The 15580-nt window shown below is 50.1% G+C and overlaps 1 protein-coding gene across 2 annotated transcripts; it reads left to right on the top strand.

The window, feature by feature from the left end:
- Positions 1-3528: 3528 nt before the first annotated feature.
- On the top strand, positions 3529-15413 carry POLD2 (DNA polymerase delta 2, accessory subunit). 2 transcript variants are annotated; one of them, XM_075558091.1, is made up of 11 exons: positions 3529-3572; positions 6829-7105; positions 12009-12130; positions 12369-12492; positions 12808-12922; positions 13107-13305; positions 13461-13541; positions 13729-13886; positions 14150-14277; positions 14781-14882; positions 15176-15413. In XM_075558091.1, exons 2-11 carry the CDS (start codon positions 6880-6882, stop codon positions 15337-15339), a joined length of 1419 nt encoding a protein of 472 aa, XP_075414206.1. In that variant the 5' UTR covers positions 3529-3572; positions 6829-6879; the 3' UTR covers positions 15340-15413. The 2 variants fall into 2 exon arrangements, with proteins under 2 accessions (XP_075414206.1, XP_075414207.1); XM_075558092.1 differs by lacking the exon at positions 3529-3572 and adding an exon at positions 3615-4021.
- The last annotated feature ends 167 nt before the right edge of the window (positions 15414-15580 follow it).

Below are 15580 nucleotides of genomic sequence, written 5' to 3'. Positions count from 1 at the left end.
GAGATCATGAAGTATCGAAAGAATCAGGTAACAGGCACCAGAAGACACCATCCCCGCATCCCATCCCCGCCAAAACCCATAGTGTTGAGTATGAAGGCAGTCAGATCAGAGACCCAAAACCCATCTGAAGACAATAGGACATTCCCTCACAGAAGGGTCACAGGGAAGGGATAAGTCAACCAGGACACAGTATAGCACTGATGAAACACACAATATTTCTCTGATTCTTTGAGTTTCCTCACCCCCTACCATCATAACCCATCATGTCTTCCAATTCTAGCTAGACCAGAGCATGTACACTGATACGGATAAGAGCTCACAACACGCAAAATCCAGGTCAGACATGGGAATAGCAATACCAGGAACAGACATGGGAACAGCAATACCAGGAGAGTAGGGGGAAGGTGTGGGGAGGAGAGAAAGGGGGATGAACAACAGGGACCTGGGTAAGGGAGACAGCGGTTGGTATAAGATCTGAAAACAATATGTGTTAGAGTTCTCTAGAGAAACAAAACATAACACTAATTGTCAGAGCCAGCTGATGAGTTGAATAGTCCTGAAAAGGGGAATGAGGATTAAGGAAAAAAAGAGAGACAGAAAGTATTGGGACGGCAACAGTAAATACTGATGCCCTGAGTTTATTTTACACACTCCTTTTATCTATGCAGAAACAACCCAGGGTTAATTATCTCATTGTTAAGCAAGCACATTTGATACACATAGCAACTTTATCTTCTGCCAAGCCAGGCATCCTTGAGAAAATTAAACCACCTGTTTTCCCAGAACTTTCATACCTCCTTGTGTTTGTTCTTAACAGTCTGTTCAAAACGTCAAGCTGCAGAAGAAATCAGCAAACACTGACACATAGGTCATGAGACTTCTCAGCCGTTTCAAGGCTGAGTCTTAATGGCCTTCAATAGCTAATAATTTTATATATATTTATATAGATAGATAACATAAGAAATAAACAGTTGATTAAATTATAAAGCAGTACAAATGGCTCAGTGCAACTCACTCCCGTGAGACAGTTGTATGACACTGGCAGTCCTTCAAGTCTTGAGGACTGCCAGGTAGTCCTCTGTAGAGCAATTCAGGCTATCCGGGCACAGGCAGCAAATAGTAAGGCAGGTCACCAACAGTCAGCCAGATGGCAGGGTCCGACAGTCCCCAGCTCAAGAGATGTAAATTCTAATTGTGTCGAAAAGCAGGTCTTGAAGGAACCTCAAATTACAGTGACATGGTCCACGGGTAAGATGTCCCACAGGTAATGTAGCTTTCAAATTGAGGCACAGAACAAGCAAGGCAGCTGCACACTGGTCCGATGATCAAAGAGCAAGAGACAAGAAGGGGGAGACTCACAGAGCCATTTATCTCTCTGCCCTTCAATTACCCCAGGTTAGCACAATAAACTAACTACCTCACAATAATAATTTATAATTTTTCAAGGGGTCACAAGGCAGGGAGGAGTGGAAGAAGGGGAAAAAAGGAGCTGATATCAAGGGTTCAAATAGAAAGTAAATGCTTAGAAAATGATTATGGTAACATATGTACAAATATGCTTGATACAATTGATGTATGGATTTTTGTAAGAGCTGTAAGAGCCCCTGATAAAATGACTAAAGAAAAATATTAGAGGGAGTTCTTTTGCTAGATATAATTATGGTTGGTGGCAATTAAGTTTTTTAATGAACTATATAATTGTTTATAAATTAAATATGTATTTTGTAATAAATATTTATTTTATGTACTTTCATGGAAATTATTCAGCTCAGAACTTGGGTGATGTCAATCAGGTCACAGCCTGATAATGGCTCCTTGGGGTATGGTCTTGTAAGGGTACTAGGAACCTCCTTCTGCCCTCAGCCTTCCTGCCAGAACTCTGCTGGCCCCAGGACAGCCCCACCTAGAGAGTGACCAGTGCCCTGCAGTGTTTCCACCAGCCTTGGAGCTAGGCACTCTGCACCCACTGGCCTGTTATCTTCTTGCATCCTGCTTCACCTTTCTGCATTACCAGTTCCCTGAATCTGCAGAGGGCCCTGCTTGCATTGGACTTGTGGACTTGAGTTGGACTGGGATGGAACACCTTCCTTGGATATAAAATTACTTGTTGATATTAAGGTCTTTCTTATACATTTTTAAATACGTTAAAATAAACTTAGTCCAAACTTTTCCATCTTAGCCCATATTTTTAACAGAACCTTAGCCATTTTTCCCCTTAGTAAAAACATCTTGCATGTTCAATCGAGCCCAAACCACTTAAAAAGATCATGAAAACTACCTTTAAGTTGGTACACTACAAAACAAGCACATAGTTCAAAGGAATTCACTTTCATTAATTCCTGGGCATAATAAATTTACTGTTATCCAGTGGCTTCCAGCACATGTTGACCTCATAGAGCAGGGTCGAACTGCCCCTGTGGGTTTCTGAGACTGTAACTTTTTATGGGAGTAGAAAGCCTCATCTTCCTCCTAGGGAACAACTAGTGGTTGCAATCTGCTGACTATGAGGTCCAGCGAGACAATTTAACTCAGTCATGAGGCCAAATGCTAGCAACCTGCGTGATTTTTTGCCCCCTGCATTGACCCGTCCCGCGGGTCATCCACAGCGTGGGTACCTGAAAGAGGGAGAGGGAATGAAGATGGGCAAGAGACGCGGAAAATGGAGACAAGACAGGAGTCTGATCAAGTCTCGTTTATTGAGCTGAGAGCAGAGGCTTAAATAGCCAGCGAAGGGCGGCACCACTACGTCATATGGAAATAAGGTATAGCTGGGGTAGCCAAGTCACGCACCTCCCAAATGGCAGGCGATTGTGCTCAAACGGGTCCGCATGCTAATGAGGCATACCTAGCGCCTGGCAGAAGTGCCGCCAGGTGTGTGTTGTCCAATGAGCGTAGAGGCTGCTAGCAATTGAGCACCAGTCTTAGCAAAGGTCAAGTAACTAATGACCGCAGGGGAAACAAGGGCAGGAAGACCACTAGGCACAATTTATATGACAGAAAACCAAGAGTAAATACATGAAGGTTGTATATGGCTTCTGATCCAGGGCTGAGGGACATGCAGTTCCCTACACTGCAAGTGGGTGCAAATGGGCTGCGGCAGAGTAGAGGCAGCATGCAGTGTCATCAGGCGTGAGAAGAGTTACAAGCCTGGAGACTCACAGGGGTGGGTCTATCCTGTCCCGTAGGGTCACTATGGGCCGGTGGCACTGAGTTTTTTTGAAATTAGAAAGCAAGCCGGCTCAGGTCCTGGGAGAGAAAGGGGTCAGCCTCAGCTCTCTGCTCCCGTTCGTTCATCATGAAGTTGCCGCACGGAGTACCCAAAAGTACGCTGACGGCAGGACCAGGCCTTTGGGCTGGCTGGAGGGAGCACTCAGCAAAGACTGCAGAAGCCACGCATGCGCCCCGGGGGACCGTCCCGGCCCCGCCCCTCGGGGAACCGGCTATCGGGGGCGGGGCGCCGGCCTCGCGCAGCTTCCGGGAGCGGCGCGCGCGCACGTCAGGGCGTGGCGCGCCGTGATTGGCGGGGCGTAGCGCGCGGCGAGGGGCGGGGCGGCGCGGCGGCGCGGGAAGAGGTGAGTACCTTGCTGCTGAGCGGGCGGCGGTTTCCACCCTGTGTGGACACTCGTGGGCCCGCGGGTGGCGACCCGAACCTGAGCGTTCCTCGGCGGCCCGCGGGGCTCTGGACACGTGCGCCCTCCGAGGCTAGGGGTCGGGACGCCCCCTCAGGAGCTTGACGTCGCTCCGCGAGCAGCGTTTGTTTTCACTCGTTGGAAGGGCCCGTTTGTCGCTGTCCGGCTGCTCGTCAGGCGTGGCCGCCCTGGTCTTATGCAACTGCTACTGAAAGCCATCGGGAATCGGGAAAGGGGGCTGGAGGAGAAGACCTGGCTAGGAGCTAGTTACGGCGCCTTGGGAGTGCGCGGAGGCAGTGAAGGGTCGGGTGGGGACGGGACCCGGGAGACCTCTCCCCGCAGACTATCCCGATTTTCAGTGCCACTGTCTCTTGATTCTTCAAAAAATCGCCGTACGTCTTTTGGTTGTGTGATTTAAACGTTGCATCCCACAGGTTTAATGCAAATCATTTTAAAGCGCCTGCTCGGAGGGAAGATGTAGCAAGTGTAGCTTGGAGCGTAGCTTCGTGCACCCCACCAGCACACCAGAGATGGTTTCATTTATCCCTCTATGTTAGGGCTACGTCGAAGCAGACGCAAGACCGCACCCAGTGAACTTGTGATAGGACAAGGCTGGTTTCGTCTGCTGCCTCCAGGGTACACCTGTGGGTTTAAAATTCAGATGCAGTCATACTTCAACAAATGCATACAGCGGAGCTTCTAGACCAGGGCTGCCCATTAGAATGCAAACCCCATATATTCGTTTTAAAACTTTCGAATAACTATATTTTTAAAAGGCAAAATAGATGAGGTCGATTTTAAGTTTGGGGTTGTTTTTTTCAGTTTAATCCGATATAACCAAACTATTGTCATTCCCATATAACCATACTGGTCATTTCCACATGTACGTAAAAACATTGTTGCGATAATCTTTGTGCCGAGTGCTTGAAACGGCTATGTTGTATGTTTTAACGTAAGATGAGTACATCTCAAATCAGGCTTGCCCCATTGGAAGTGCTGGGTAGTGACCTATGTCTATTGGACAGCACAGTTCTAGGGGCTGGTGATACCTCCAGGAATGAAACTAAGAAGTTAATGCAGAAGGGGAGGGAGCATTCGAGTTGATTGTGATGATGTATATAGAAAGGGGTTAACTGTGGAACTGTATGACAATGGAATATTATATCAAGAAGCTACTAAAAAAGGGAAAGGAAACTAAATGACCAGTGGTCACCAAGGGTGAAGGAGGAGTAGTTTTACGTGGGGTCATGGAGTTCATTTTCCTGGTGGTGGAACAATAATGGCTGTACAACACAAAGAGTATTGTCGATGGCACTTAATTCTATAGGTAGAAGTGAAATTGGTGAACGTTTTGGGTATAGTTTTGCCAAAATGGAAGAAAAAAAATTGCATGAATCACAATTAGTATGGGTGTGGGGGGAATAAATGTTCTAAATGGATTGTGGTAAAGACTGGATAACCCTTCCTGATATGGCTGAACTATTGAACTGTATGATATATGGGTGAAGTGCCAATAAAACTTTTTAAAAATCATTTTATTGGGAGGTTGTACAACTATTATCACAATCCATACATGCAACCATTGTATCAAGCACATTTGTACCCTTGTTGCCATCATCATTCTCAAAACATTTTCTTTCTACTTGAGCCCTTGGTATCAGCTCCTCATTTTTCCCCTCCCTCATGAGCCCTTGATAATTTATAAAGTGTTTTTTTTTCATGTCTTACACTGATGTCTCCCTTCACCCACTTTTCTGTTGTCCGTCGTTCCCCAGGGAAGAGGTTATATGTAGATCATGGTGATCAGTTCTTCCTTTCTGCCCCCACCTTCCCCTTACCCTCCTGGTATTGCTACTCATTATTGGTCTTGAGGGGTTTATCTGTCCTGGATTCCTTGTGTTTCCAACTCTTATCTGTACCAGTGTACATCCTCTGGTCTAGCTGGATTTGTAAGGTAAAATTGGGATCATGATAGTGGGGGGCAGAAAGCATTAGAGAACTAGAGAAAAACTGTATGTTTCATCGTTGCTACACTGCACCCTGACTGGCTCATCTCCTCCCCACGGGGATGTCCAGTTGCCTACAGATGGGTTTTGGGTCTCCACTCCGTACTCCCCCTCATTCACAATGATATGAGTTTTTGTTCTTTGATGCCTGATACCTGATCCCTTCGACACTTCGAGATCACACAGGCTGGTGTGCTTCTTCCATGTGGGTTTTGTTGCTTCTCAGCTAGATGGCCACTTGAATAAAACTTTTTTTAAAAGGGTTTCTGCTCTTGCTGTTTAGATGGCAAGTGCAATGGAAAGGGAAAAAGAAAACTTGGAGAAGTGCTAGGGGAAAGTTGTAGTTTTAAACCAGGGACATAGACAAGGTTTCCAGGTGGTAACATTTGAGAGAAAGTGAGCCTTAAACTGTAAAATAGCCGTCTAGACAGGAAGAATGGGAGTGCAGAGGCCTGAGGTGGAGCGTCCTGGGGTGTCCAGGCAGCATCAGGGCCAGCAGGGTAAAATGGGTATGCCGTGGGAAGTGGCAGTGGGACAGCTCTCAGACCATGGGAGGACTTGGGTTTCGCGGTGAATGGGGAAACCTTTGGAGAAATTCGAGCAGAGGAATGATTTGTGTTTCATGTTGCCCTATTAGTAAGAGAGGAGTCCTGGTGATGGCGTGGTTAAAGCTGCTAGCCAGTCAGAAGTTAGGACCTACCAGCACCTCCTCAGGAGGGGGTGCAGATCTGCTCCATAACATTTATACAGCTTTGGAACAGTTCTGCTCTGTCCCATTGAGGACTGCTAATCTATTAACTTTAGTGGCAGGCTTATTCTTGTTATAATTTATGACAGGCTTATTTAATAAAAGGTTAGCTTCCTGCCCTGAGCTGGGGCAGGCACTGATATGCAGGGGCAGGGTGGGCAGCCTGGGTTTCCTCACGGTCCCCATGCAGATGAGGAGCAGGCTGTGGATTCTGAGCTTGGGGAAAGCTCCAGGAACTCTGTTGGAGAACATTCCTGGCTTTCCTTTGCTCTCTTTAGAGATGAAGGCTACAGGGCAGGTAGCTAGACATAGTACAAGTCCAGAGGCTGACTACAGCGGGGCCTGTTGTTCCCAGCGCCCTGTGGCTCCATGGAGACTGGCTTGGTTGCGCTGTAGTTGGGAGCTCTTGCTTTGGGATAAGAAGGGGCTGCTTGTGTCCTTGCAGATCCACCATCTCGGCTTGGGAGCCACCTCCTGGACCAGACCAGGCAGGAGCATGACCATGTTCTCTGAGCAGGCTGCCCAGAGGGTCTCCACCCTGCTGTCTCCATTATCAGCCAGTACCCCCACTTTTGCCCGGGTCCCCATAGTGGCTTACACGAACTCCTCACAACCCTTCCGGCTTGGAGAGCGCAGCTTTAGCCGGCAGTATGCCCACATTTACGCCACCCGCCTCATCCAGATGAGACCCTTCCTGGCCAACCGGGCCCAGCAGCACTGGGGTAAGTGGCAGTTTGGGGGTTTGGGGGGATGCTTTCCATATTATGAAGAGCCTGGTGGTGTGGTGGGTTTGATACCGGGCTCTAACCACGTGACCAAGCCCGCCAGAGAGAAAGATGAGGCTTTGTACTCCTGTAGAGATGTCCAACCTCAGAAACGAAACACAGGCAGTTCTACCTTTATCCTACAGGGTCACGGTGAGTCAGAATTGACTCGATGGAGGTGAGTTGGGGTTTGTTTTTCTGGACCCCCACCATCCCCTAGAAAGTAGCCAGGGATTCGAGAAATGCTGTGCAAGAAAACTGGCGGAACTAAAATATTAACGTTTCCCCAAAGGAAAGTTTCTGGGTGCTTCAGTTTCTTTGTAAGGTCATTGGGCTTCGGTCCAATAATCTGAGTTTGCAAGTGAAAGTGGAGTTGAGAGTCTGATTTGAAGTCAGGCCTTGGGGTCAGTGGTAAGGGTGATTCTTTCCTCAGCAGAGCGAAATTGTCTTTACCTTCTGTCGGGTCATTTGCAGGTGTGACCTGTAGCCCCAGTGGTACAGTGTGGGGAGTATCTAGACGTAGCACACCTTGCTGAGGAAAAGGAAGGAGCGGCCTCCCCATCCCCAAGGAAACTGCCTCTTCACCAAAGTGATGTGGTTTCACTTAGTCTGTTTCCCCCCTTCTCACATGTATTGTGAGGTGCCACTGAGACCGTCCTGATCCTTAGCCACCCTGCACACAACAGAGCAAAACTCTGCCTGCTCCTGCACCACCCTGACCATGGGGCCTAGGCTGGAGCCACTGTGTCAGTCCATCTTGTGGAGGACTTTCCTTTTTCACTGCCCCTCTACTTTACCAAGCATGCTGTCCTTCCTTCTCCAGGGACTGGGCTCTCCTGACAACATGTCTAAGACAAAGGCTTGCCATCCTTCCCTCTAAGAAGCACTTTGGCTGTACTGCTTCTGAGATTTGTTTCTTCTTTTCACATCCCATGCTACTTCAAGTATTCTTCTCTGGCGCCACAATTGAATTCCATTGTTTTTTCTTCAGTCTTATTCATTAACCAACTTTAGCGCACATATGAAGCAATGAAAAGACCATGGCCTTGGGTCGAATGCACTTTAGTCCTCAAAGTAACATCCTTGCTTTTCAACCCTGAAAAGGCCTCCTGTCACAGAGTTACCCACTGCAGCAAGGCTTTGACCTCCTGACTGCTGCTTCCATGGATCCAAGTAAAACAAAAGCCTGGACAACTTCAACCTTTTCTCCATTTTTCATGATGCTAACTATTGGTCCAGTCGTGAGAAGTTGGGTCTTCTTTACACTGAGTTGTAATCCATACTGGAAGCTGCTGTCTTTGATCTCCTCACTTTCATCAGTCAAGGTTGTGTCATCTGCATATAGCGGTTTATTAATAAGCCTTCCTCTAATCCTGATGCCATATTCTTCATTTCATCCAGCTTCTCTGATGATTTGCTTAGCATGCATATTACCCTGTTTCCCCGAATGTAAGACATCCCCTGAAAATAAGATACCTACTTACAATTTTGCCTCTCACTGAAATATAAGGCACCTCCCAAAAATAAGACCTCCCCGAAAATAAGGCCCCCTTATGTAATGAAACAATAAATAATAAATGTGTACCGTATTCTTGATGGATGGAAAAATAAGACATCCCCTGAAAATAAGACCTAGCGCATCTTTGGGAGCAAAAATTAATGTAAGACACTGTCTTATTTTGGGGAAACAGGTTAAGTATGATGAAAGGACACCACCCTGAAGCACATCTGTCCTGACTTTAAACCACACAGTATTCCCTTGTTCCACTTGTAAAACTACCTCTTGATCATGTACAAGTCGCTGAGAAAAGGTTGAAGTTGTCAGAGATTTTGTCTTGCTTGAATCTACAATCAGTACTCATGGAAGCAGTAGTTGAGATCCAAAGACGTGCTGCATTGGGTAAATCTGCTACAGAAGACCTCTTTAGAGTGTTGAAAAGCAAGGATGTTACGTTGAGAATTAAGGTACACCTGACCTAAGTCATGGTGTTTTCAACTCAGGCCATATTTTGGCTCTTGTGGACTTGTTTTAATTTTTTCAGCCTCCACCTGAACCGCCATAGTATCAATTGAATATCTGGGTCCACAGTCAGTCCTTGGCCTGGTTTTAGCTGCTGATGTTGAGTTTCCCCATCATCTCTTCCCATAGACATAATCAATTTTCTTTCTGTGTATTCAGTCTGGAGAAATCTATATGGTGATAATCCCTGCTTGTGTATTTGCTATGAACAAGTCATTGGTCTTGCAAATCCTATCATGCAATCTCCAGCTTCATTTTCACCACTAAGAGCACATTTTCCAACCACTGTTCCTCTGTTTCCAACTTTTGCATTCCAATTGCCAATCATTATGAGTGCATCTTGAATGTATGGCTGGTCAATTTCGGTCTGAAGAAGTTGGTAGAATTCTTCAGCCTTCATGAAGCCTGGTGGTGTAGTGGCTATGCAGGGGGCGGCAGTAGGCAAGGTGAGCAGTTGGAAACCACCAGCCATTTTCTATTCCCGTAAAGAGTTACCGTCTTGGAGACTCACAGGGACAATTCTGACCTGTCCTGTACAATTGCTATGAGTCAGCATCAACTGGATGGCAGAGGGTTAGTTAGCTGTCATAGTTGGTGCATAAATTTGAATAGTCGTATTGATTGGATTTCCTTGAAGGCGGAGAGAAGCATTCCCTTCACAGACAGCATTGTACTTCCGTGTAGATCTTGACATGCGTGTCCTTTTTGGCAATGAGTACAATGCCATTCCTCTTGATTGGGTCGTTCCCAGCATAGGAAACCATAGGATCTTCTGATTCCGAATGTCAGTACCGGTCCATTTCAGCTCCCTAATGCCCAGGGTATCAATCTTTATATGTTCTATTTCATGTGTGACTACTTTCCGTTTTCCTAGTCCCACTTCATACGTGCAAGTTCCAATGATTAGATGTTTGCAGCTGTTTCTTCCCACCTTGAGTTGTGCCCCATCAGCAAATGAAGATCTTGAAGAGTCCACTCCCATCGCCGTGTTGGGCTCTCCTTTGAGAGAGCCGCTCCTCCTCGGGCACATTTCGAGAGCCTGCCCGCCTGGGCCCATCCTCGGGCACTGTGTCTGACACTGCTCTGCTGCCATTCATTGGGCCTTCAGTGCCCGGCAGTGCTTTCCCATGCTCTGCACCAGCGTTTCAGCTGCTACTTTCTCTGAGTGGGCAGCCAGTTCCTTCTTTATGAGCTCAGTCTGGAAGCTCTGCTGAAACCGGTTCACTATGGGTGACCCTGCTGACCTTTGCAATACCAGTGACCTAGCTTCCGGTATGACAGCTGCACAATTAAGCCTCTACAGAAAGACAAGCTGACAGACAAATGGGGGTTCCCACATTTGAGGGTAGGAGCCTCCTGTCCCTTGGCACTGGTCTCCCATGTCCCTAACACACTGGCCTGGGTCACTTGGATCTTTTGTTTTGTCCATCCCTTTCATGGTACTGTCTCCTGCAGGTTCGGTTGCTCTTGGTGGTAAAGTAGGAATTCCGTCCTCTTTTTCCACTTCTGGATGATGTGCATGCTGTTTTCAAATTTGTCTCCAAGTTTTAAACCTATTTTTGTAGGCCAAGACTTTATCTGATTCACTCTTATCCCCAGTGCTAACTAAGCATGGTGGATGATGTTAAAGTCATTGGACTTGTGTTTATTACGAGCATCTGGAAAAAGCCATGGGGCACCCTCCTCAGTGAACCAGAAAGTGTCTCGCTAAATCATCACATTCTTTGGGGGATATTTTCTGTATTTTACTTTACCACAGGCCAGAGTGACATGATACTTTCCACTTCTAGTTCGAAAAGCTCTCCTTTCTTCCACTTCCAGTACCATTTTCCCTACTTTCCTCTAAGCCCGTGGGGATTTTAATTACTCTCCCCCATGCCAGGTCTGTGGAATGGGACTCAAGTACAATAGGGCAGGAGGAACCTGGACTGTGCCAGTCACAAGTCGCTAAGAAAGGGCTGGTCAGGCGTCTACACATCTCCGCCACCTCCAGCTTTCCCTCCAGCCTTTGGAGGCCCTGTGGAAAATATTCCTTCCTCTTTGCAAGTAAGCAAGCTCTCAGAGCTCCCCTCTCCTGTGCACTGCCCTCCTCCACCCCCTGCCCCTCTCCAGCTTCCACTCACACACCAGGCTCCTCTACTCTCAATCCTGCTTCCCAACTCCTCTATGCCTCTCAGTCAGAGCACCGAGCCTGCCCGAGCTCATGGCCACCGAGTAGCCCAGCGCCATGTCAAGAGCGCTTAGCATACACGCAGTGGGATGAGGCACTGGGCTAAGCAAGCCACCGCCTCCACTGAAACGGGGCTACAAACGCACAGTTTCACAGTTTAGGGCTCTCCGCTGACCTCACAGGACAAGGCACTTGAAGCGTGTGGAAGAAGCCAAACTCTGTCCCGCTTTACAGGGCAGGGTTATGCAGATGTGGCAGGCTGCCTCTTCCCGAGCATCGAGCATCGGTGTTAGAATGTCGGTCTAAGTAAAGGAGCGCAGCATCTTAGTGCCCAGTGCATGGGGCTGCCACACCACCAACAGAGCGGCTGAAACAAAGTCACTCTGCAGCTCTGGAGGCCAGAAGCCCCTCGGGGCTCTGGGTGACCAGCATCTCTTGCCTCTTCCTTCCGCCTGCGCCTGGTGGTCCAAGACTCATGGCTGCCTCGCTCTGAGCTCTGCTCCGTGGTCACAAGACCTGCCTCCTGCCACCCCCTCAGATGGACAATCGTGACAGCTTATAGGGCCTGGCACATCCAGAGCATTCTTGTTCCCTTGCTCTTGATGTTCCTTCCCCTGGGGAACGTTAGGGTGGAGATGGGCCGCTCCCTGAGGGTCTGTCCTTGTGCCCAGGCAGTGGAGTGAAACTGAAGAAGCTGTGTGAGCTGCAGCCTGGCGAGGAGTGCTGTGTGATAGGGACCCTCTTCAAGGCCATGCAGCTTCAGCCCTCCATCCTGCAGGAAGTCAGCGAGGAGGTGAGACCCGGAGTTGCGGGGGATGGAAAGAATGGAGCCTCATCTTGCTGGAGAACTTGCCCTTAGGCCACCAATGCGTTCTTGAGTTTTGCAGGTGGACCTTTAACTCTGGCCCTGGGAGGGGGGAGAGGGCCCGATCAGATGGACTGCAGAAGAGTTGGCTGCAGTGCCGCCCCCACTCATGGCAGTGAGACCTGACAGGCTGTGGCCCAAGACCGTCTCTCACTTCACATTCCAGCACAATCTGCTGCCTCAGCCTCCTCGGAGCAAATACATCCACCCAGACGATGAGCTGATCTTGGAAGATGAATTGCAGCGAATCAAACTGGAGGGTGCCATCGACGTGTCAAATCTGGTCACAGGTGAGGACAGGCCAGCATGTGCTGGGGATGTCTCTTCTCCGGTCACCTCAGAGGTAACGGCAGAGGGCCCTGTGCTTACCTGCTGGAGCAGTCCACTGAGTTGAGGCAGGAGGAGGCCGTCGGCAAGAGAGACATAGGTAAGAGACCCACGGCAGGAATGCAGGTCATGGCATTTCAGGTGCCATTGGCACAGCAAGAAAGATGGCTGATTGCACTTGTCTAGGTGCTGATTCAGTGGTGGTGAGTTTTGGATGGAAGGAGAGGTGTGACCTCCTGGCCTCCCTCCCCTTGGCCCTGATGCCCATCACTCCCCAGGTACGGTCCTGGCTGTGTTTGGCTCCGTGAGAGACGATGGGAAGTTTCTGGTACAGGATCATTGCTTTGCTGACCTGGCGCCTCAGAAGCCGATGGCTTCCCCAGACACGGACAGGTAAGGAGCAAGCTTGCGGGAGCATATCACAGGAGGGACCCTGTCAGTAACTCTAGTCTAGGGGAGCCCTGGCCCTTTTTCTGATGGCTGCCAAGCATACATTGCCTGATTCCCCCATGCAGGAGCCCTGCTGGGGGCTGACTTGTCCCCAGTCTGGAACCCAGCCTCCTTCCTTTGTGTCCAGGTATGTGCTGCTGGTGTCCGGCCTGGGACTCGGTGGAGGTGGTGGCGAGAGTCTGCTGGGCACCCAGCTGCTGGTGGACGTAGTGACGGGGCAGCTAGGGGACGAAGGCGAACAGTGCAGTGCTGCCCACATCTCCCGGGTCATCTTGGCTGGGAACCTGCTCAGCCAGAACACCCAGAGCAGAGACTCAATCAATAAGGTACTCAGGCCGCCCGAGTGAGATCCCAAACATGGATGTGAAGGCCCTGAGGCAGCGCAGGCCTCGTGCACAACACCTGGTGTTACTCAGGCCCTCAGGCTCCCTTGACCTCAGCCTCACTTGACCCCCTGTGCCTCCTGGGCTTCTCTTACCAGGCCAAATACCTCACCAAGAAAGCCCAGGCCGCCAGTGTGGAAGCTGTCAAGATGCTGGATGAGATTCTGCTGCAGCTGAGTGTAAGACTGGGTGTGGAGCGGGAGGTGGAGCGCAGGCCGAACCAGGGCTGGGAACAGCAGCCAGGGAGCCTGGGGTGGGGAACAGAGGTCAGTCTCTGAGACGTTAGATGGGCAGGAAAGGAAGATTCGGTCACCTGAGCACAAGTGGCTTCCTGCCAGGTTCTCCTGCACTTCTCTGTCCCCTTAGACCTCCGTGCCTGTGGACGTGATGCCTGGTGAATTTGACCCAACCAACTATACACTGCCCCAGCAGCCCCTACACCCTTGCATGTTCCCGCTGGCAACTGCCTATTCCACACTACAACTGGTCACCAACCCCTACCAGGCCACCATCGATGGAGTCAGGTACCAGAGTAACTCCAGTCTGAACCAGTGGCCTTCGGCCTCTGCTGGGAACAGTGAGGGGCGGTCAAAACAGTGGCTCAGATGGAAATGATAGGGCCGATCTGGAGCCAGCCTTCTGGTCTCAAGGCTGGCCTGGGAACACTGCCCAGCTGGAGCCCCAGTGAGCCCTGGGGTGGCAGAGCCCTCAGGAGCCACTACGCTGCTGGGGGTAGACTAGCGTAGCCACCTCCTCTAGCCGAGGTTCAGCGAGGCTTGTCTTGCAGATTCCTGGGGACATCCGGACAGAATGTGAGTGACATCTTCCGGTACAGCAGCATGCAGAATCACCTGGAGATCCTGGAGTGGACTCTGCGAGTCCGTCACATCAGCCCCACAGCTCCTGATACCCTAGGTAACTGGACTGACCAGACAGGTGGGACCAAAAGGCCAGGAGGACTAGGAACGAGACTCCTTTGTGCTCAGAGGGCTTCCTGGTGCTGATCTGCAGTCCCTATATTGCCATGGCCTGTCTAAAAAAGCAAGCAGAAGCTAGCTGCTCTTCTGGAAGCTATTCTAGAATTTTATTCTGTCTGGCAAGGCCCTGCTTGGGGCCAAAGACACTGGGAATGTGTTGGAAGTTGGGGCCCTCGGAGCACTCTGCCCTGTGTCGAGTACTCACCCCAAGGGAGAAAGCAACTAGAATTCACCAACCAGCCTTTATACCCGCCCCCCACAACCCCTCCCTCCCCCCACTACACTGCCTTTGTGGTCTTCCCAGGGTCACATAACAGGGCTTGGAGACAGTCTGGTCATCAGTAAGGGTGCTTGGCTCAAGGCAAGTTGAGGGCCGGGTGCCAGCAAGAGGCAGCTGCACCCTGGGCCACTCCAATGGCAGAAGCCCTTCTTCTCTTCTAGGCTGCTACCCCTTCTACAAAACGGACCCCTTCATCTTTCCCGAGTGCCCTCATGTCTACTTTTGTGGTAACACCCCCAGCTTTGGCTCCAAAGTCATCCAAGGTAAACTTCCTGTGGAGCGCAACCTGCAGTGGGGTTGAAGAGCCGCCCTGGGGGTCCCCACTGCCCGTGGGGCAGGTAGCAAGGTCCTCAGCAGAACTGTCATTTGTCATGAGGCCCGGAATGTCAATGGGGATGGCCAGCTGGGGGTACCCAGAGCAGGCATGGAGCTACCGTGCCCCCAGCCTTAGGCTTGTGTGCCGGTCCCATCCTTATGTCGGCCCAACGGGCTTCTGTGCTCTTGAAGAAGGACTTACCCAGGAACTAAGGGGGGTTCCCATGTGACTCCCTCCTAGGCCCCGAGGACCAGACTGTGCTCCTGGTGGCTGTCCCAGACTTCAGTACCACGCAGACTGCCTGCCTTGTGAACCTGCGCAGCCTGGCCTGCCAGCCTATCAGCTTCTCAGGCTTTGGGGCGGAGGATGAAGAGGACCTGGGAGGCCCAGATCGTTGCCCCTGACCTGCCAAGGCATGTTTGATTAGCGGCCAGGGCTGCACCAGCCTTCACTTTGTAAATAAATCCTCTGCATTGCTTCCCGGGCCTCAGGCTCTCGAGTGACTCGACCTTCCCCACCTCTCTCTGGCCAGGGGAACTGCTACAGAGAAGGCCGATGAGGTGGATGCAAGTATCCCACCCCTCTAAGAAGGCCCATTATCACCTCCCTTCCCTCCTCACATCGGCTGTAGGTGAGAGAGCTGTG

Source organism: Tenrec ecaudatus, chromosome 9 (assembly GCF_050624435.1).
Source record: "Tenrec ecaudatus isolate mTenEca1 chromosome 9, mTenEca1.hap1, whole genome shotgun sequence".
In the NCBI taxonomy this organism is placed as follows: Eukaryota; Metazoa; Chordata; class Mammalia; order Afrosoricida; family Tenrecidae; genus Tenrec; species Tenrec ecaudatus.
The sequence above is the reverse complement of the archived record's forward strand: the minus strand, read 5'-3'. Positions and strand labels throughout refer to the sequence as shown.

Bases quoted from the DNA above. Each gene is read 5' to 3' on its own strand.
- POLD2 (XM_075558091.1), top strand. From the start codon at position 6,880: ATGACCATGTTCTCTGAGCAGGCTGCCCAGAGGGTCTCCACCCTGCTG. The intron at 13,306-13,460 runs GTACTCAGGCCG...TTCTCTTACCAG, and splicing joins GCAGAGACTCAATCAATAAG to GCCAAATACCTCACCAAGAA. The intron at 14,278-14,780 runs GTAACTGGACTG...CTTCTCTTCTAG, and splicing joins CACAGCTCCTGATACCCTAG to GCTGCTACCCCTTCTACAAA.